At 43.9% G+C, this 21,286-nt stretch overlaps 1 protein-coding gene across 1 annotated transcript; it reads left to right on the plus strand.

Moving 5' to 3' along the window:
* The first annotated feature begins 10,588 nt into the window (after positions 1 to 10,588).
* On the plus strand, positions 10,589 to 20,533 carry LOC139435701 (E3 SUMO-protein ligase KIAA1586-like). The gene is made up of 3 exons (XM_071206515.1): positions 10,589 to 10,916; positions 17,729 to 17,800; positions 18,648 to 20,533. The coding sequence occupies exons 1-3, from the start codon at positions 10,589 to 10,591 to the stop codon at positions 20,531 to 20,533; spliced, it is 2,286 nt and encodes a 761-aa protein (XP_071062616.1).
* Positions 20,534 to 21,286: the final 753 nt, after the last annotated feature.

A 21,286-nucleotide genomic window follows, 5' to 3' on the forward strand; every position in this document is an offset into this window, starting at 1 on the left:
CCAGGGGCTGCGGATGAAGTAGAGATGAATATCGGGATAGATGAAACGGGGATTGTAGAGAATGTGGTGAGTGTGAGAGGAGAACATGTGGAAACAGGTAAACGGGTGGGAGATGATGTAGCGGGACAGGTGAGGACCGGGGCTGTAGGACAGGTGGAGGCTGTTGGCACGCAGCAGGAGCTGCCGTCTGGTTCTGGGAGGCAAACAGAGCTTCAACAGGCTGCAGACATTAATGAGGTGACAGAGATGGACACAGACGGTGAGGGGGATTCTGACTGTGTTTCAATTGCAGATAGTCTCTCTCATAACGCAGAGATATATTCTTTGGAAGAAATTAATGTCTTTTTAGATGAGTCCTTTGGCAAGGCAGTGGAAGTGAGAGAGTTTTTCCCTGACACTAACAAGTTTCTTCACACAGTGAGCACTCTTCAGAAAGTTGTAGGGTTAGACCTGCTGGATGAAAAGAGAACGCTATAGTCTCAGGAAGCATGTGAACTAATATGAGAAAAGTTCCGAAAGGAAGCAAAAAAGGGGGGAAACTGAAAAGGTCTAAATAATGTCAACATGATCATGCAAACACTGGGTGTCTCCTCTCTGCTGTGTGTACCTGTCTGTATTTTTCTCTATCTCCTTCCTCTGATGCAGGCTTTAAGGGTTGCTTCTTTAAACATTAACGGGGGTAGAAGTGCACAGAAAAGAGCTTTAGTGCTGGAGGTCTTTAATCAGAAAAAATTAGATGTGATATTTCTGCAGGAAACGCACAGTGATAGCCTGAATGAGACGGACTGGGGAATGTGGTGGGGGGGGTCAGTATGTACTCAGCATGGCTCAAAACCTCAGTGCTGGAGGTAGCTGTTTTTTCCTCCCCCTCTCTAAATGTTAAGATTGTATCCAGCACAGAGATAGTGGCAGGTAGAGCCTTGATGGTGAAGGTGGAACTGTTAGAGTTTTTTTTCACTTTTATTAATGTTTATGCACCCAATCAGGGCCCTGCACGTGTATCTGTGTTTCAGTTATTAAAAGATGAGTTGGACACTAGTGTACAGGGGGAGTGTGTGATACTGGGGGGGGACTGGACGCTTGCACTAATGTCACTTTAGACAGAATAGGACGGGAAGCCGCATCCTCAGTCGTCCCTTTTACTGTCACAGGTGATGAGAGAGGCTGACTTAGTGGATGTGTGGAGGATGAAACACCCCTCTGTTAAACAATACACCTGGATGAGAATGCTAGATGGGGGCGTCAGTGCAGCCAGGCTAGACAGATTTTACATGTCTGCTTCTTGTATTACTCGTGCAGTGAACTGTCACATCCAACCGGTTGGTTTCACAGACCATCAGCTAGTTTCTTTAGATTTAGTTTTATCCAACACAGAGAAGCCGAGATCGTTCTGGCAGTTTAATGTTACAATTTTACAAGATTTGACTTTTTGTGAGAATTTTAAATTCTTTTGGATCAACTGGAAATCAAAGAAAGAGTCTTTTCCCTCCCTGAGTCAGTGGTGGGAGGTAGGAAAGGCTCAGATTAGAGTGTTCTGCCAACAGTATACAGCCTACTCCACTGCAAACATTAGGAGAGCTATAGAGCAGTTAGAGAGGGAGATCAGAGAGTTAGAGAGTGTGTCTGCTCGAAATATAGAACAGTCCCTCCTAAAACAACAACAGCTTAACTGTTTTCTTCAGGAGAAGGCCAAGGGAGCCCTGATCAGAGCCCGTTTCACTTCCATGAGAGACATTGATGCACCAACCACCTTCTTCTTCAACCTGGAGAGGTCTGTGGGCCAAAGGAAGCCGATGGTATGTCTGCGTCTCCCTGATGGACAGGTAACCTCTGAGCCTGCTGAGATGAGGAGGCATGCAGTGTCCTTCTACACAGACCTGTTCAAAGCTGAAGGTTGTGACGTGGAAGCTGCTGATGAACTTCTTCAGGGTCTTCCACAGCTGAGTCCAGCCGAAAGTGACACCCTGGGCTCTGACATTACGCTGGAGGAACTGACCCCTGCAGTGACACAGATGGCCTCCGGCAAGGCTCCCGGCATAGACGGTTTACCTGCAGACTTTTTTAAACATTTCTGGAGTATTCTGGGACATGACTTACTAGAAGTATTGATGGAGTCCTTTGGGAAAGGGACTCTTCCAGCTTCCTGTAGGCGTGCAGTGATCTCACTGTTGCCTAAGAAAGGAGATCTAACCCTGCTGAAGAACTGGAGACCTGTGGCTCTCCTCTGTACGGACTATAAGATACTGTCAAAGGTCTTAGCTATCAGACTGAAGGTTTTTATCGAACTTCTTATCGGTCCTGATCAGACATATTGCATCCCTGGCAGATCAATTGTGGACAATTTGTTTTTGATGAGAGACACTTTTGATGTTTGCAAACTGTATGATATAAATGTTGGTATTATTTCTATTGACCAGGAGAAGGCGTTTGATCGTGTGGATCACACTTTTCTGGCTGCCACATTGTAGGCTTTTGGTGTTGGGGAGCATTTTCTGTCCTGGGTGAAGTGTTTGTACAGTGATGCATGTTGTGTTGTGAAGGTGGGGGGAGGGCTGAGCAGACCTGTACCAGTTAAAAGGGGGATCAGGCAGGGCTGCCCTATCTCAGGCCTATTATATAGTATTGCCATCGAGCCGCTTTTGTGCAGACTTAGAAACCGGCTGAGGGGCCTGTGTCTGCCAGAGTCAGCTCAGGCCCCCCCGGTGGTTGTATCAGCTTATGCTGATGATGTCAGTGTTTTTGTCCAGGGTCAGCGAGATATCCAGGAGCTACAGGACAGTCTAGCTTTGTACAGGAAGGCTGCTTCAGCCAAAGTTAATTGGGAGAAGAGTGAGGCAGTTTTGGTAGGTCAGTGGAGTCTTGAAAATAGGCCCAGTCTTCCTGGTAACCTTAGCTGGGGAAACAAGGGTTTAAAAGTCCTGGGAGTTTGGTTGGGGTCCGAGGACATGGTGGCACAGAACTGGGAGGGATTGCTGGAAAAGGTGCAAGCAAAATTAGCCAAATGGAAATGGCTGCTCCCCCAGCTGTCCTACAGGGGAAGAGTTCTTGTCGCCAACAATCTGGTTGCCTCGTCTCTGTGGCACAGACTGCAGGTGTTAACCCCACCGCCGGGCCTCATGAAACAACTGCAGCGGCTCCTCGTGGATTTCTTCTGGTCGGGTCATCACTGGGTGCCAGCATCGGTCCTGTACCTGCCTGTGGCGGAGGGGGGGCAGGGCCTCGTGGACATTACTGCAAGGACTGCTGCTTTTAGACTGCAGGCAGCTCAGCGGCTGCTGTATGGTGCCTCTCCCTGCTGGCTGGCTATGGCCCGACTGTTGCTCTGGAGGGCGGGGGGCTTTGGTTTTGATAAACACCTGTTTCTGCTGAAGGCCCCTGCGTACAAGATCACTGGACTTACACCTTTTTACTGCTCAGTCATCAATGCCTGGAAGATTCTGAGTTTTACCAGACCACCCGACCCCCGGCCTGGGATGTGGCTGTTTGAGGAGCCACTGTTTGACACTGGTTTTCTTTCTGGAACCCTTTTCTCTTCAGCCACCCTAAAGAACGCATTCATTGAAGCGGGAGTGGTAAAACTTGGCCATTTGACGGGGGTCTCCATGGAAACACTGGCTGAGGTGACGGGCATTCGATCAACCCGAGTTCTGGAGAACCTGGTAGATGAGGTGTGGCAGTCGCTGTCGCCATCCCACCGGACTTTGCTCTGGATGCAGATCTGGCTGACCAGTGGAGAAAGGGACATGAGTATGTTTTTCCTGCCTTGAGTGTGGGTCCTGCGGTGGGGGAATGGAGAGAGGAGGATGGTCTCCTGCTATCACTGGGGACTCTAACACTTGGAACGTTCAGCGCCTGCAATGGGAAGAAGCTATACCTTAGCTGTGTAAAGGTGTTAAACCTCAGCTCGCTTGCAGGCGTCAGAGAGTCGAGGTGGACGGATGTGTTTGGCTTGGGCTCTTCCCCTCAGGGCAGCTGGCGGATCCTGTATAAATCTCCGGTTGAAAAACGGATGGCTGACATCCAATGGAGAATTATACACGGTGCAATAGCCACTAACAAATACAGAGCTCATTTTGACCCAGGCACAAGGGGAGGCTGTCCGTTCTGTTTTATGGCAGAAACATTGGAGCATTTAGTCGTGTCCTGTCCCAGATTGGCTGGTCTTAAAAAAATGTTACAGGGGTGGGTGGAAGGGTTCGGGGAGGTTTTCTCCATACCACTCTTTGTCCATGGCCCCAAATACATCCTGAAAAAGAAGGAAACCCTACTGTTGATGAATTTCTTGTTTGCTAATGCAAAATTAGCAATCTGGAAAAGTAGGAAGAACCAACTTGCTGGAGTGGGATGGACGGATGCAGTGCTCTGTCTGAGGGGGCTGGTGGCAGCGCGTCTGAGGGTGGAGCATGCGTACTATACGCTGATCAATCACCTGCAGGGGTTTCTGGATGTGTGGGCTGTGGGGCGGGTTCTGTGCTCGCTGGGGGAGAATGACTCTCTCATATTGAAGTTTTAAAGGATAGGTGTAGTTTTTGTTTTTAAAGTGTGTAAAAGAGGATGTTTTTAAATGGGTAAAACGCTTTTCAAATGATATTTATTTGGTAGTCATGAAAATCTGTTTATTTATTTGATTGTGTAATGTTTTAGTTTTGTTCCGACTCTTGTGCAGAGTGGGTGTATGTTTAAAACAAATGCAAATAAAATTTGTTTAAAAAATAAAAAAAAATCATCTTCTTCTTCTTCTTCTTCTTCTTCTTCTGTGGTGGAGGTGTGTTTTTGAAGAGGGAAGAGGGATTTTCACTTTTAGTTCGTTTGTTTCTGTTTCAATCGTTTTCTTTCACTGTATGATCTTACGTGGGGATATTTGTACTCTTTCCAAGTACGGTTAATTTGTTTTTCCGTGCCTCGTGGCTGGGATGGCGTCCTTCGGGGCGCCGCCGGTGTCTCTGAGACACGGAGTGCGTTTGGTGGCTCAGGCCGCAAGAACAGTGGAGCAGGTGCTGCTGGCTGTGGGGGAGCAGGTAGGCCATGTAAACATCTCCTATGCTTCCCGCATGAACAAAGCGGTCGTGGTCTTTTTGAAAGACCAGAAATATGTAACCGAACTTATTGAGAGCGGATTAATGGTAAACGAGGAATATATCCAAGTTTCGCCGTTGGCGACACCGTCCACGCGGATCACTGTGTCTGGCGTTCCTCCATTCATCCCGAATGAGGCGCTGGAACGGGAGCTGAAGCGGTTCGGTAAGTTTGCCAGTAATCTCCGCACTGTTGCTCTGGGGTGTAAAGATGAAAAGTTAAAACATGTCCAATCTCTACGGAGACAGGTGTTCATGTTTCTGACTTGTCCCACTCAGACACTGGATGTGTCTTTCCGGGTGAGGCATGAAGAGGGGTTTTATATGGTTTATGCGAGCTCAGGGAACGTAAAGTGTTTTGAGTGCGGGGAGTCGGGTCACAAACGTGTTGCATGTCCACAGAGACGGCACGCCGCTCCGCCGGGTGCGGCCGAGCCCGGGGCCGCCGAGCCCGAGGCCGCCGAGCCCGTGGCGGCGGAGCCCGTGGCCGCCGAGCCCGTGGCCGCCGAGCCCGGGGCCACCGAGCCAGTCGCTGGGGCGGCCGGGGCCGCTGGGTCGGCGGCCGCGGAGCCCGGTGTCGCGGGGGCTGCTGTTGCACCCGCCGGGGCCCCAGGGGCTGCGGATGAAGTAGAGATGAATATCGGGAGAGATGAAACGGGGATTGTAGAGAAGGTGGTGAGTGTGAGAGGAGAACATGTGGAAACAGGTAAACGGGTGGGAGATGATGTAGCGGGACAGGTGAGGACCGGGGCTGTGGGACAGGTGGAGGCTGTTGGCACACAGCAGGAGCTGCCGTCTGGTTCTGGGAGGCAAACAGAGCTTCAACAGGCTGCAGACATTAATGAGGTGACAGAGATGGACACAGACGGTGAGGGGGATTCTGACTGTGTTTCAGTTGCAGATAGTCTCTCTCATAACGCAGAGATATATTCTTTGGAAGAGATTAATGTCTTTTTAGATGAGTCCTTTGGCAAGGCAGTGGAAGTGAGAGAGTTTTTCCCTGACACTAACAAGTTTCTTCACACAGTGAGCACTCTTCAGAAAGTTGTAGGGTTAGACCTGCTGGATGAAAAGAAACGCTATCGTCTCAGGAAGCATGTAACTAATATGAGAAAAGTTCCGAAAGGAAGCAAAAAAGGGGGGAAACTGAAAAGGTCTAAATAATGTCAACATGATCATGCAACACTGGGTGTCTCCTCTCTGCTGTGTGTACCTGTCTGTTATTTTTCTCTATCTCCTTCCTCTGATGCAGGCGTTAAGGGTTGCTTCTTTAAACATTAACGGGGGTAGAAGTGCACAGAAAAGAGCTTTAGTGCTGGAGGTCTTTAATCAGAAAAAATTAGATGTGATATTTCTGCAGGAAACGCACAGTGATAGCCTGGATGAGACGGACTGGGGGATGTGGTGGGGGGGTCAGTATGTACTCAGTCATGGCTCAAACCTCAGTGCTGGAGTAGCTGTTTTTTTCTCCCCCTCTCTAAATGTTAAGATCGTATCCAGCACAGAGATAGTGGCAGGTAGAGCCTTGATGGTGAAAGTGGAACTGTTAGAGTTCTTTTTCACTTTTATTAATGTTTATGCACCCAATCAGGGCCCTGCACGTGTATCTGTGTTTCAGTTATTAAAAGATGAGTTGGACACTAGTGTACAGGGGGAGTGTGTGATACTGGGGGGGGACTGGAACGCTTGCACTAATGTCACTTTAGACAGAATAGGACGGGAGCCGCATCCTCAGTCGTCCCTTTTACTGTCACAGGTGATGAGAGAGGCTGACTTAGTGGATGTGTGGAGGATGAAACACCCCTCTGTTAAACAATACACCTGGATGAGAATGCTAGATGGGGGCGTCAGTGCAGCCAGGCTAGACAGATTTTACATGTCTGCTTCTTCTATTACTCGTGCAGTGAACTGTCACATCCAACCGGTTGGTTTCACAGACCATCAGCTAGTTTCTTTAGATTTAGTTTTATCCAACACAGAGAAGCCGAGATCGTTCTGGCAGTTTAATGTTAAAATTTTACAAGATTTGACTTTTTGTGAGAATTTTAAATTCTTTTGGATCAACTGGAAATCAAAGAAAGAGTCTTTTCCCTCCCTGAGTCAGTGGTGGGAGGTAGGAAAGGCTCAGATTAGAGTGTTCTGCCAACAGTATACAGCCTACTCCACTGCAAACATTAGGAGAGCTATAGAGCAGTTAGAGAGGGAGATCAGAGAGTTAGAGAGTGTGTCTGCTCGAAATATAGAACAGTCCCTCCTAAAACAACAACAGCTTAACTGTTTTCTTCAGGAGAAGGCCAAGGGAGCCCTGATCAGAGCCCGTTTCATTTCCATGAGAGACATTGATGCACCAACCACCTTCTTCTTCAACCTGGAGAGGTCTGTGGGCCAAAGGAAGCAGATGGTATGTCTGCGTCTTCCTGATGGACAGGTCACCTCTGAGCCTGCTGAGATGAGGAGGCATGCAGTGTCCTTCTACACAGACCTGTTCAAAGCTGAGGGTTGTGACGTGGAAGCTGCTGATGAACTTCTTCAGGGTCTTCCACAGCTGAGTCCAGCCGAAAGTGACACCCTGGGCTCTGACATTACGCTGGAGGAACTGACCTCTGCGGTGACACAGATGGCCTCCGGCAAGGCTCCCGGCATAGACGGTTTACCTGCAGACTTTTTTAAACATTTCTGGAGTATTCTGGGACATGACTTGCTAGAAGTGTTGATGGAGTCCTTTGGGAAAGGGACTCTTCCAGCTTCCTGTAGGCGTGCAGTGATTTCACTGTTGCCTAAGAAAGGAGACCTAACCCTGCTGAAGAACTGGAGACCTGTGGCTCTCCTATGTACGGACTATAAGATACTGTCAAAGGTCTTAGCTAACAGACTGAAGGTTTTTATCGAACTTCTTATCGGTCCTGATCAGACATATTGCATCCCTGGCAGATCAATTGTGGACAATTTGTTTTTGATGAGAGACACTTTTGATGTTTGTAAACTGTATAATATAAATGTTGGTATTATTTCTATTGACCAGGAGAAGGCGTTTGATCGTGTGGATCACACGTTTCTGGCTGCCACTTTGCAGGCTTTTGGTGTTGGGGAGCATTTTTTGTCCTGGGTGAAGTGTTTGTACAGTGATGCATGTTGTGTTGTGAAGGTGGGGGGAGGGCTGAGCAGACCTGTACCAGTTAAAAGGGGGATCAGGCAGGGCTGCCCTATCTCAGGCCTATTGTATAGTATTGCCATCGAGCCGCTTTTGTGCAGACTTAGAAACCGGCTGAGGGGCCTGTGTCTGCCAGAGTCAGCTCAGGCCCCCCCGGTGGTTGTATCAGCTTATGCTGATGATGTCAGTGTTTTTGTCCAGGGTCAGCGAGATATCCAGGAGCTACAGGACAGTCTAGCTTTGTACAGGAAGGCTGCTTCAGCCAAAGTTAATTGGGAGAAGAGTGAGGCAGTTTTGGTAGGTCAGTGGAGTTTTGAAAATAGGCCCAGTCTTCCTGGTAACCTTAGCTGGGGAAACAAGGGTTTAAAAGTCCTGGGAGTTTGGTTGGGGTCCGAGGACATGGTGGCACAGAACTGGGAGGGATTGCTGGAAAAGGTGCAAGCAAAATTAGCCAAATGGAAATGGCTGCTCCCCCAGCTGTCCTACAGGGGAAGAGTTCTTGTCGCCAACAATCTGGTTGCCTCGTCTCTGTGGCACAGACTCCAGGTGTTAACCCCACCGCCGGGCCTCATGAAACAACTGCAGCGGCTCCTCGTGGATTTCTTCTGGTCGGGTCATCACTGGGTGCCAGCATCGGTCCTGTACCTGCCCGTGGCGGAGGGGGGGCAGGGCCTCGTGGACATTACTGCAAGGACTGCTGCTTTTAGACTGCAGGCAGCTCAGCGGCTGCTGTATGGTGCCTCTCCCTGCTGGCTGCCTATGGCCCGGCTGTTGCTCTGGAGGGCGGGGGGCTTTGGTTTTGATAAACACCTGTTTCTGCTGAAGGCCCCTGCGTACAAGATCACTGGACTTACACCTTTTTACTGCTCAGTCATCAATGCCTGGAAGATTCTGAGTTTTACCAGACCACCCGACCCCCGCCCTGGGATGTGGCTGTTTGAGGAGCCACTGTTTGACACTGGTTTTCTTTCTGGAACCCTTTTCTCTTCAGCCACCCTAAAGAACGCGTTCATTGAAGCGGGAGTGGTAAAACTTGGCCATTTGACGGGGGTCTCCATGGAAAAACTGGCTGAGGTGACGGGCATTCGATCAACCCGAGTTCTAGAGAACCTGGTAGATGAGGTGTGGCAGTCGCTGTCGCCATCCCACCTGACTTTTGCTCTGGATGCAGATCTGGCTGACCAGTGGAGAAAGGGACATGATTATGTTTTTCCTTCCTTGAGTGTGGGTCCTGCGGTGGGGGAATGGAGAGAGGAGGATGGTCTCCTGCTATCACTGGGGACTCTAACACCTGCAAAGTTCAGCGCCTGCAATGGGAAGAAGCTATACCTTAGCTGCGTAAAGGTGTTAAACCTCGGCTCGCTTGCAGGCGTCAGAGAGTCGAGGTGGACGGATGTGTTTGGCTTGGGCTCTTCCCCTCAGGGCAGCTGGCGGATCCTGTATAAAGCTCCGGTTGAAAAACGGATGGCTGACATCCAATGGCGAATTATACACGGTGCAATAGCCACTAACAAATACAGAGCTCATTTTGACCCAGGCACAAGGGGAGGCTGTCCGTTCTGTTTTATGGCAGAAACATTGGAGCATTTAGTCGTGTCCTGTCCCAGATTGGCTGGTCTTAAAAAAATGTTACAGGGGTGGGTGGAAGGGTTCGGGGAGGTTTTCTCCATACCACTTTTTGTCCATGGCCCCAAATACATCCTGAAAAAGAAGGAAACCCTACTGTTGATGAATTTCTTGTTTGCTAATGCAAAATTAGCAATCTGGAAAAGTAGGAAGAACCAACTTGCTGGAGTGGGATGGACGGATGCAGTGCTCTGTTTGAGGGGGCTGGTGGCAGCGCGTCTGAGGGTGGAGCATGCGTACTATACGCTGATCAATCACCTGCAGGGGTTTCTGGATGTGTGGGCTGTGGGGCGGGTTCTGTGCTCGCTGGGGGAGAATGACTCTCTCATATTGAAGTTTTAAAGGATAGGTGTAGTTTTTGTTTTTAAAGTGTATAAAAGAGGATGTTTTTAAATGGGTAAAACGCTTTTCAAATGATATTTATTTGGTAGTCATGAAAATCTGTTTATTTATTTGATTGTGTAATGTTTTAGTTTTGTTCCGACTCTGTTGCAGGGTGGGTGTATGTTTAAAACAAATGCAAATAAAATTTGTTTTAAAAATCAAAATTCTTCTTCTTCTTCTTCTTCTTCTTCTTCTGTGGTGGAGGTGTGTTTTTGAAGAGGGAAGAGGGATTTTCACTTTTAGTTCGTTTGTTTCTGTTTCAATCGTTTTCTTTCACTGTATGATCTTACGTGGGGATATTTGTACTCTTTCCAAGTACGGTTAATTTGTTTTTCCCTGCCTCGTGGCTGGGATGGCGTCCTTCGGGGCGCCGCCGGTGTCTCTGAGACACGGAGTGCGTTTGGTGGCTCAGGCCGCAAGCACAGTGGAGCAGGTGCTGCTGGCTGTGGGGGAGCAGGTAGGCCATGTAAACATCTCCTATGCTTCCCGCATGAACAAAGCGGTCGTGGTCTTTTTGAAAGACCAGAAATATGTAACCGAACTTATTGAGAGCGGATTAATGGTAAACGAGGAATATATCCAAGTTTCGCCGTTGGCGACACCGTCCACGCGGATCACTGTGTCTGGCGTTCCTCCATTCATCCCGAATGAGGCGCTGGAACGGGAGCTGAAGCGGTTCGGTAAGTTTGCCAGTAATCTCCGCACTGTTGCTCTGGGGTGTAAAGATGAAAAGTTAAAACATGTCCAATCTCTACGGAGACAGGTGTTCATGTTTCTGACTTGTCCCACTCAGACACTGGATGTGTCTTTCCGGGTGAGGCTCGCTGGGGGAGAATGACTCTCTCATATTGAAGTTTTAAAGGATAGGTGTAGTTTTTGTTTTTAAAGTGTATAAAAGAGGATGTTTTTAAATGGGTAAAACGCTTTTCAAATGATATTTATTTGGTAGTCATGAAAATCTGTTTATTTATTTGATTGTGTAATGTTTTAGTTTTGTTCCGACTCTGTTGCAGGGTGGGTGTATGTTTAAAACAAATGCAAATAAAATTTGTTTTAAAAATCAAAATTCTTCTTCTTCTTCTTCTTCTTCTTCTTCTTCTTCTTCTTCTTCTTCTTCTTCTTCTTCTTCTTGGTGGAAAGAGGCCAGCGGACAGGATGCAGCTTGTGGCTCCTGTGCATCTGGTGGATTTGGAGGAACTGGTGGAAATCAAGGAGCTGGGACTGCAGCCAACCCCGCTAAGACTAATGGAAGGAAGATCCGTGATGTGTCCCAAAGGGAAAGTAACGGTATGGTATATTGCATGCATTCCTAGTGAATGTGTGCCTTAGTTGTAAGACAACCCCAGCAGTGCATAAAAGTTTCCTTCCATTAGATCACTATGGTGCACAATAACTTGTAGTCAAGTAGAAGGACAATACAAAGGCATCCTGTGTGTAAACGTTTACTGCCCCCGTGTGCAACAGATTGTAAACTGGAGCTTAGCTTAAAAAGGGAGCAAAACTGAAACGTTCAGATCACCTTAAAGCTTCCTCAATGTCTATATTTAATGTATTCATTTAGTCATAGCGTTATCTGGAGAAATTAACCATATTATGTATGCCTTATTATGATAATTAGAGCCTAGTAAAGATAATTTGCATTTGAGATACATGTTCGATGTGCGTTAAGACCTTCCATAATACCCTTTGTTGTTTGAGAAAACATTTAGTATTTCAACAGTCTATTTATATGTAGCCTTGCACCTGTTTCGTTTGACCTTTTAACCTCTTAAGCCCTGAGCCTGTTTTTCAGGTTTCAGGCTCGAAAATGCCACTAACACAACAAAGACTATATCTTCACTTCTAAAAGGGGTAAATTAATAATATTTTCTCTCAAAGCAAGATTACATCTGTGAGTTGGATGTAGAAGTGTCAGAATCAATATATATGTTTTTATTTTAAATTAAATTCAGATGGAACATAGTAAAAACATGTACATTCTAATGTCCGCCTAAAAAAAAACATTACTTATAGTGAAAACCACCCTTGAATGATGGGTTAGTAGACTAAAAGCGTTAGGAATCCAAACTATAATATATAATAAGTACCCTGTATCAAGATTGATGCAAAACAATTGAAATTTGACCTTTTTAGAGAAGTTTAGAAAAATAAAGTCCAGGCGGACTCACCTCTGGGTAATTTGGGAACCATCAGTTCCATTTGAACTTTTTCACTGTAAAAATCATTGTATTACTTTGAATTATCACTATAGGTATTCATTCCATCCAAATACAACTGTTGTGAAAAAAATCAAAAAATAAATAAAATAAAAAATATACTCTGTTATCCTCTTAGGCCCCACGGACCCGAAATCGCGTCATTTGCAGGAAACAACGTCTAAGGAACTTTAATATTTAATAAACTATGAATATTTTATATCCATATAACGGGAAAAAACTCATTTAACTGATCTTTTTCATTTTTTTTTCCAAAAAAAACACACAATGCTAACAGTGAGCCTCTGAATTAGCCCGAGCGAAAAATGCTAACCTATTACTGCACTCCTAGCTCCCTTATTACTTATCCTAGCTGCACATCCAACACATTGTTTATGACCGTAAAGACACAGAATCTAACGGTGCCCACCTCAACACTGAAAGATACAAACTCACGTTATCAAACAAACGTTATCAACAAAAACGTACATCAAAACAAGTGGAGCTAGGTACTAACATGCGCTAGGCTTACATGGCTTACCTTCCTCTTTGCCTGGTCTAAACTGGTCTTCAATGGCATTAAAACGATAAAACGATGATAATCCATAGGTTAATATCAAATGTGACTGTGTCCCCTTTGAAATGTTCTGATAATCTATAAGTAATAAAACTGCAATTCCGTTATCTGCTATCCGCTCTGTGCTCCGTGCGCTCTGGGTCCTGCAATTCCTGCTTCCTTACATAGTAAACAATAAGTAAAGTCTGCTGCGTAAAGTGCTTACGCCGGCTGGCATTCTTTATACTTTATGCAGGACCATATCTCTGGAACCCATTGGTCGATTTGGGTGATTTACACCTTTTTCTTAACCATTACATCCAATAGAATCGATGGGCAGTTCCCAAATCCACGTAAACATTACCATTGCGGACGTAATAGAGAAGCAAGTGAAGCATATCTGAAAGTACAACAAGCCTGGACGGCAAAACTTTATACCAAGTATATTGCCATAAATATGATGATGGATTATCAGTAAACATTTCTACGTGACACAAAGACATTGGATTAACCTTGAGCGGCGTTTTTATTCCGCTGAACACAACTTTTGATCACAAATCAAAAAAGGTAAGACGTAATTATTGTAATATTTTTGAAACCGGATGTTGTTTACTTTCTCTTTTCTGGCTGATAGCTCCGCAATTCGGGGTTGTACAGTGATGACATTACATGTGTGGAATCTGTGGAGTCTCAGCTTTAATCAGATATCTTGGTTGTGCAGTTACAATAAGTAATAAGGGCATTTCTACCGTGAGTGCTGTGCAAAAGTCCGTTAGCATTAGTTAGCATTTTTTCGCTCCATGCTAATTCAAAGGCTTGGTATTACTCTTGTGTTTCTTTTAGCTAAAAATGGTTCATATTGTCAGTTAGCTGAGTTTCTTACCGTTAAAAGGGTATGGAACATTAATAGTTTAAATGTTAAGAAGCCCTGAGACATAGTCTTGTAAAAAAACGGTGGGAGGGGTCCACTGGGGGGACCCTCGGGCTTAAGAGGTTAAGAAATGTTTTTCTTCAATTTTTGAGGCACTTTGTTTTCATGTCCGGATATTTCAACAACTCTTCTTTAAATGTTGCCATTGCGATTTTTGGTTAATGTTCTGTTCTGTCCTATACAGACAGGACTTGCCATTTATTCCCCTCTCTCTCGCAAGGGTTGATTTAGAAAAATATTCATGGGGTGGCAAGAGGGTGGCAGGAGATTTTGAGGGGTGGCATTCCCTGGCAGAAGTATGCTGATTTAATCGCAGTCATATCAATCGATGTTAACTTGGAAAGCCACAATATTAATACTTTAAGTCAATAACATTAGGTGACATTATTTAACTGTCTCATCGATGTTTGACTGAATGAATATGATAATTTTATTCATCATATTATTCCTATCAGCTGTCAATCACTGTTATGATTCACATATTCATTTATTATTGAATAAACTATATTTTTTGGAGGAGTTAATAATGAATGTTGCTCAAGATGCTTGTTCACCCTCCTTCAAATTTGAAAGACAAGTAATTACTATCATGTATCAACATTCAAAAGATGCAAAGGAACAGCTCAGCGCCCCACAACTTTACTGCAAACAGTTACAACCTTGACTTTATATCAGAAAGAACAAACATTAAAGAAGTGACTAACTGCACCAGTTAGGGTTAAAAAACGTGTATTCAGCTAAAACATATACATCACTGCAGTAAGTTATTATCCAGTGGAAAGTCCTTACCTACTGGCCTGGTTAAATCAAAGTGGTTTACTTTGTGTAGTTTTACATACCGTCTTATTTCACTTTCTCAGGACTTAAACATGTTTTTTGGGGGCAGACCCCCACAAGACCTTGTATGTGTGCATACACATACAAGGTCTTGTGGGGGTCTGCATCATCTTAACAGCTTTTTATGCTCATCCGTTAGCAGAACATCAAGTTGGCATGCCTATTACAGCTGAATGCGGAGATTACCATTTTGTTCAGCAAAACGCCTCACAAACTTATTAAGATCAACAGCTTTAGTGCGTTTTGATTAAATGCTGAGTACAGCCAAACATGGCAGTCTCTTCTCTGTCATTGTAAACCGCAAATGCCTCATTCCTTCCTTCTACTTGGGTCCGAATGCTTCTAACCCTGATTAGAAGACTTCTGGCCAAACAGGAAGAACTGACGTGACGTGGATCATAAATATATCAGCAATTAAACAACATCTTCAATTTTTCAGTTGCAGTATCAATACTAATTCGGTTGACTTTCATATTTGATCCAATTGGTAGATTATATTTCGTAGGTTATATTTACACCATAACGGTGCACAGCTGATAGAAAAGGACTTGTAGTTTTTAAAGATATTACTGATTTCCTTTGAATGTAAGAATGTAAATACTGAGTTGAGTGAATAGTCAGGGGTTTTGGGTGATGGGAGACCGACTATGGATTCAGAATTTCAATAGCTTACTGTTAAATGACGGATATACCTTTCTGTCTGTGATATTTTACAAATCAGATATTAGAGGTAAAACATGTGAAATAATATAGCAATATCCTGTACAATTATGTGAAAACATGAATAAAGCTACACATCTTCAGATGTTATACATAAGTGTCTTACACTAATAATACAAAGTTATTATGGCTGTGTGTACCTTGTGTGCACCGCCTAGTGGTTAAATCACATTATTGACTTAGTTATTAGTTAGTATTATGTCATATGTCAATAAACCTTAGAACATCTTGAAATCTTGAAAGGGATATGCAAAATAGCCATTCTATACAGTCTTTAATTAACTATTAGTAGAGAATAACGAGTAATGAATATACTTTATAGGGATCTGCAGATAAATGTTTAGTCTTCTCAAGCACCAACTATCAAATATCTCGCCTGATTGTTGGCATTTGACAATCACCATCCCTGAATTTTACTTAGGTGTAACTAAAGCCTGATTTAACCTGTTCAACCCTGAGCCTGTTTTTCAGGTCTCAGGCTCGAAAATGACATTCCCCGAACAAATGACAATAACTTCACTTCTAAAAGGGTTAAATGAATAATCTTTGTTCTCAAAGTAATGAGTAAAAAACTGTAAGAGACTGTAAATTACATTGGCGCCCCCCCCCCCCCCCCCCCCCCCCCCCCCCCTGGTTGTTTGTATTCCACATCATTAATCAGAATCTGCAAAGTAACTAAAATAAATATAGTGGAGTAAAAATACCAGGTTAACCTCTGAATGGCAGTGGAGTAGAATTGCTGTTTTGTTTAGTAATGGATATTGAATATGGAATAAAGGTTTTGACAAGACCTGGTGTAACAATAATCAAAAAGGACATTAAAAGAGCTCCAGATGTTAATTATCTAAACAAAACAGCACACCTGAAATGTATATTTAAATACTTTATTAAGGGCAGTGAATACAATTCTTCTGTATGTTTTTCAAATCAGTGTTATAAGTGTCATAGACAGTGTTACATTGCTATTATTATCCTTAAAATATATGTAAAACAAAACCACTTATGATCTTTTTATTTGAGTGGTTTGCTAATGACAGTTAATTCTGGTTTTGCTATTGATGGTTTCATTTTTGTGAAAAATAATAAAATAATAAAATGCTATAACGTGCTTTAACCACTAGGTGTCCCTTTCGTGACATCTTCACGTCTCCCAGCATGGTAAATCGTCACATGTTCACGTCTTGCCGTGATACCGGGTTGAAAACATTATATTAAAAGGTTTTTTTCACAACTCTTTTGTGTTCAATCTGTAAAGAAACTTCAGCCCTAATCAAAAATGTAATCATTTTCAGGATTTTAACCCTTTAAATGCCATTTTGAATACATGAAACCGCTGTTGTTTTTCATGATAGAAACAGAGAAAATGTGTTATTTTCCATAAAATACATATCTGGGGACTGGCTCTTTTTTCTTGGATATGTCAAAGATTAGCAACAAAATTGACTTTTTTTGCATTATTAGTTTTTGCACAAAATTAGATTAAACAAAAAAACTCAGTCATTCGGGACAACAATGTCCACTTCCAAAAACTGCTATAAAATGATAACAGATTAATATTTTTTAAAACTTCTTGGGGTTAAATCTTTCAATCAACTTCAGTCCTGATCAAAAATATCAAATATCAAATTAATTTCAGGATTTTAACTCTTTAACTGATAGTTAAAGAGTTAAACTTATTTCTTCTGCCTCACCCTGGCTCCTCTGTCCTCTTGACTTGTGGTTCTGCATGCTTAGTTCGACCTATGAATTTCAACAATGCTCCTGTAAAATATATATAGTGTACCAAGAAGTCAGTCAAGTCACTTCAGCTGATTCAAAACACTGCAGCTCGTGCACGAACCAGAGTTAGGAAAAGGGACCACATTACTCCTGTTCTGGCTGCCTTACACTCAGTGGTGTAGTCTACGTGATACGCTGGTATACGCCGTATACCCACTAGAAAATGCCAGTGATTTCCGTATACCCTCTTAAAAATGAGCGATGATACGTAACAACATCATTTTGTGACTGCGCTTTCACGCTTTCGCCCCTTCTGTGTTAATACTTTTGGATATCTGGGGCTTCTGTCGCCCGTGGCCTGTTGCTAAGCAACAGCAACATACTTTGTTCGGCTATGACAAACCCCACCTTTCTTTAACGTTATCAGAATTTGATCCGTCCACCATTCAAGCGCTAAACAGGAAGCAAACATGAAACGAAAACAGACAACAATATTTCAATGTTTTTCGAAGTGTTCCCCTATTACCACTATAGAAGAAGAGCCAGGTCAGGCGGCTGTCCTAAAGGTGACAGAGAACGAGCCCGGCGCTACCGCAAATGTACCTGGTAAGTGAAATTAGCATGGTTATCATTAACGTAACTGTAGCTATCTTGCTAGCTAACTTGATTAACGTTAGTGTGGTGGATCAATGGAAGAGAAAGAGAGCGAGATACTGTGTGTGTGTGTGTGTGTGTGTGTGTGTGTGTGTGTGTGTGTGTGTGTGTGTGTGTGTGTGTGTGTGTGTGTGTGTGTGTGTGTGTGTGTGTGTGTGTGTGTGTGTGTGTGTGTGTGTGTGTGTGTGTGTGTGTGTGTGTGTGTGTGTGTGTGTGTGTGTGTGTGTGTGTGTGTGTGTGTGTGTGTGTGTGTGTGTGTGTGTGTGTGTGTGTGTGTGTGTGTGTGTGTGTGTGTGTGTGTGTGTGTGTGTGTCTTGAACAGAACACAATGTTTATATTATCTCCTTGTTTCGGACACAGATGAGAGCTCCTGGCCAGCCTTGTGGACTGAAAGTCAGGCTATGGAGTTTAAGAACAGGCATCCTTGGTTAGAGTGGAGGGACAGAAAGTTAGGTGAATGTCAGCACACATATGCAAAGGAAAGCTGATCTAAACAACAGAAATTCATAAAGTCAATGACTATGCAAATGAGAGTTAATTCATGGTCATGTTAAAAGTGCATTTAAAACATTTGCACCATTACATTACTATATGTTAGTTATCAGTAGTTGTCAAATAATTAGCTATTGAAATGTGGAAAATGTTTCTCCATTTATCTGCTTTTCATGCATGTGTTAGCCATGATGTAAATATTGTAAGCAGTTTATTAAATACTTTTGTAAATCTTGGCTCTTTTCTGCAGATGTTATTGGTAAAAACGTGTATTATGCTAATTAGTCATGGTTTTGTTTATTTCCAGGTTGTGCTCTTTGCAGCGCAACAAAATCAACAGGTGTCCTCACAGAACAACGAGTGTCTATGTCTGAGGAGTGGGTGCACTTTAAGATCCAGTCCTCAGATTCAAGTAGATCAACATCTCTGGCCTCTTTGAGAAACAAGATTAGACGACATGAGACGTCCAGAGCACACAAAATAGCCCAGGAGCTCACGGAGAAGGGTGGACAGGATTTAGTTGGAAATTTGGTCAGAGCTGTGTCAGAGACTTTGTTTGCAGAGACAGATTCTGTATTCAGAACAGCATACTATATTGCGAAGATGAACCGACCTTTTACTGACCATGATAGTCTCATTGAGCTTCAGGAAAAAAATGGTGCCAACATGGGCACTAGTCTGCACTCAAGGTACAGTTCCACAAAAATTGTAGAACACATAGCAGAAGAGATGCAGAAAAAAATAGTTCACAGTATTGTGACGTCTTCTAGCAAGTTGTCTGTTCTCATTGACGAGGCTACATCTATCAGCCACAAATCTGCAATGATTGTCAACTTGAAAGCCTCAGTGGATGGAGCTACTCCTGAATTTTTGTTCCTGGAGCTGGTTGAGCTGGAGAGCCAAAGGGCAAAGGATATAGAAGGAGCTCTGCTGAACTGTTTGGACACTGCAGGCTTCACTGAAGAGTGGCTTCAAAAGAACTGGGTCTCATTTGTTTCTGATGGAGCCAGTGTCATGTTAGGCAAGAACTCTGGTGTAGCAACCAGGCTGACAGCAAGGTACCCTAACCTCTTCACATGGCACTGCATGAACCACCGTTTGGAACTGGCTGTATCTGATGCTGTGGATGAGGTTCAGGCAGTCAACCACTTCAAAGTGTTCCTAGAGAAGATCCACAATCTCTACAGTCAGTCCAATACAAATTCACGAGAGCTTCTGGAAGCAGCACAAGAAGTGGGCTCGCAAGTCCTGAAAATTGGCAGAGTTTTAAGTACGCGATGGGTGGCCAGCAGTTTCCGTTCTGTAAAGGCTGTGTGGACATCATATGAAGCACTCAATAGACACTTTGAAAATGCTGCAGGCGACCAAATAAGAAGCAGCAAAGAGAGACAAACGTATAGAGGTCTGGCACGTCGAATGCAAAGCAAGGAATTCCTGTGTGACCTCGGACTCATGTTTGATGCACTGTCTGAACTTGCAAACTTGTCTCAGCAACTCCAGGCCCATTCTGTCACACTCTTGAGAGCAGACCATCTTCTAAAGCGCACCATCAGAGTGCTGGCATCATTCAAATATACCCAAGGAGAGAAATTAGAGGAGGCACTGACTGCACAAGCTTTGGGACATTTAGGATCTGTTCCCTTGGAGTCAAATGCAAAGCTCACACCAATCAATGCAAAACAATTCCTACAAAGTCTGATCAACAACTTGGAGAAGCGCCTCTCATTTGATGGTGAAATGCTTCATGATCTCAGTGTTCTGGATACAGGCAACTGGCCATCAACCCCTGGCATACGGCATGGTGAGGCACAAGTGAAACGACTCTGCAGGCGGTTCAATCTAGGTGAAGAGCAAGCAGTTAATGGTATGAGAGATTTCCTTGAGCACCCAGACAGTGAGCCTGAAAGCTTAAAGCCTCTCATACGATGCATGCAGACCATCCCTTGCAGCACTGCTGAGTGTGAAAGGGGCTTCAGTCTCATGAACAATATATGCACAGACAAGAGATCGACACTGTTGTTGTCAAATGTAAGTAATTTGATGATGATCAGCATCAATGGGCCCCCTGTAACACTTTTTGAGCCAAGGAAGTACGTCACAACATGGCTGAGAAGCCATCGCTCTGCCACGCAAGCAAGGAGGCAATGCACACCTCAGATGCCTGAGTACAAACATATCTGGAAAGCTCTGTAGACTACCAGACTATGTCTAGAAGTGTTCCATCCTTTTTTCAGGGCTTGTGGACTAACACAGTGAACCCAGTATGGACATGTTGAGTGCTTTTTCAACCCTCATTTATTGAGGTGAAGCTTACTTGTTAATTTGTTTCCTGTTTGAAGCTAATTTATCTTTTAGCACTTCAAGGATGTTTGCTTGTTCATTTAAGCTGATACAGTACATAGTTTGACAATGATTTATGGAAGATAATAGCGCTGAACAAGTTTGAATAAATATCTAATGCATTGAAAAATATGTTTAAAATGATTATTGTGTGATATTTGTGCAGATCTATGCGAAACAAAGATGTTTTTGTATGTGTAGAATATGATGTGTGGGCCAGGACATCTGTAGCATGACCATATTTATTGTATATTACTTGAAAATTGCAGTAGGCCATATTGAGATTTTGATAAAAATGTCGATTAATTGTTCAACCCTAGAAGATAAGTGGGCTTTTTCCATCATTGTTCATTCTTTTATTTTTTTATTGTTAATGTCACTGGCAGTTAAAAGTCACATAAAAATGCTTATAATTAGGGCTGTCAAGTTAACGCGTTAATAACGCGTTAACGCAAAAAAAAATTAACGCCACTAATTATTTTAACGCGATTAACGCATGTGTATTTTTTTTTCCTCGGCCGCCCCGTAGTTTCAGAGCGCATCGAGTTTAAAATACCATCTACAAGCTGATGCTGCTGACAGCACCGCTCCTGCCGCCCGCTTGTG

Source organism: Pseudochaenichthys georgianus, chromosome 18 (genome assembly GCF_902827115.2).
Source record: "Pseudochaenichthys georgianus chromosome 18, fPseGeo1.2, whole genome shotgun sequence".
NCBI lineage: Eukaryota > Metazoa > Chordata > Actinopteri > Perciformes > Channichthyidae > Pseudochaenichthys > Pseudochaenichthys georgianus.

Coding starts and splice junctions, on each gene's coding strand:
- LOC139435701 (XM_071206515.1), top strand. CDS start 10,589: ATGGCGTCCTTCGGGGCGCCGCCGGTGTCTCTGAGACACGGAGTGCGT. Junction 10,917..17,728: donor ACGGGAGCTGAAGCGGTTCG/GTAAGTTTGCCA, acceptor TTACCACTATAG/AAGAAGAGCCAGGTCAGGCG. Junction 17,801..18,647: donor CGCTACCGCAAATGTACCTG/GTAAGTGAAATT, acceptor GTTTATTTCCAG/GTTGTGCTCTTTGCAGCGCA.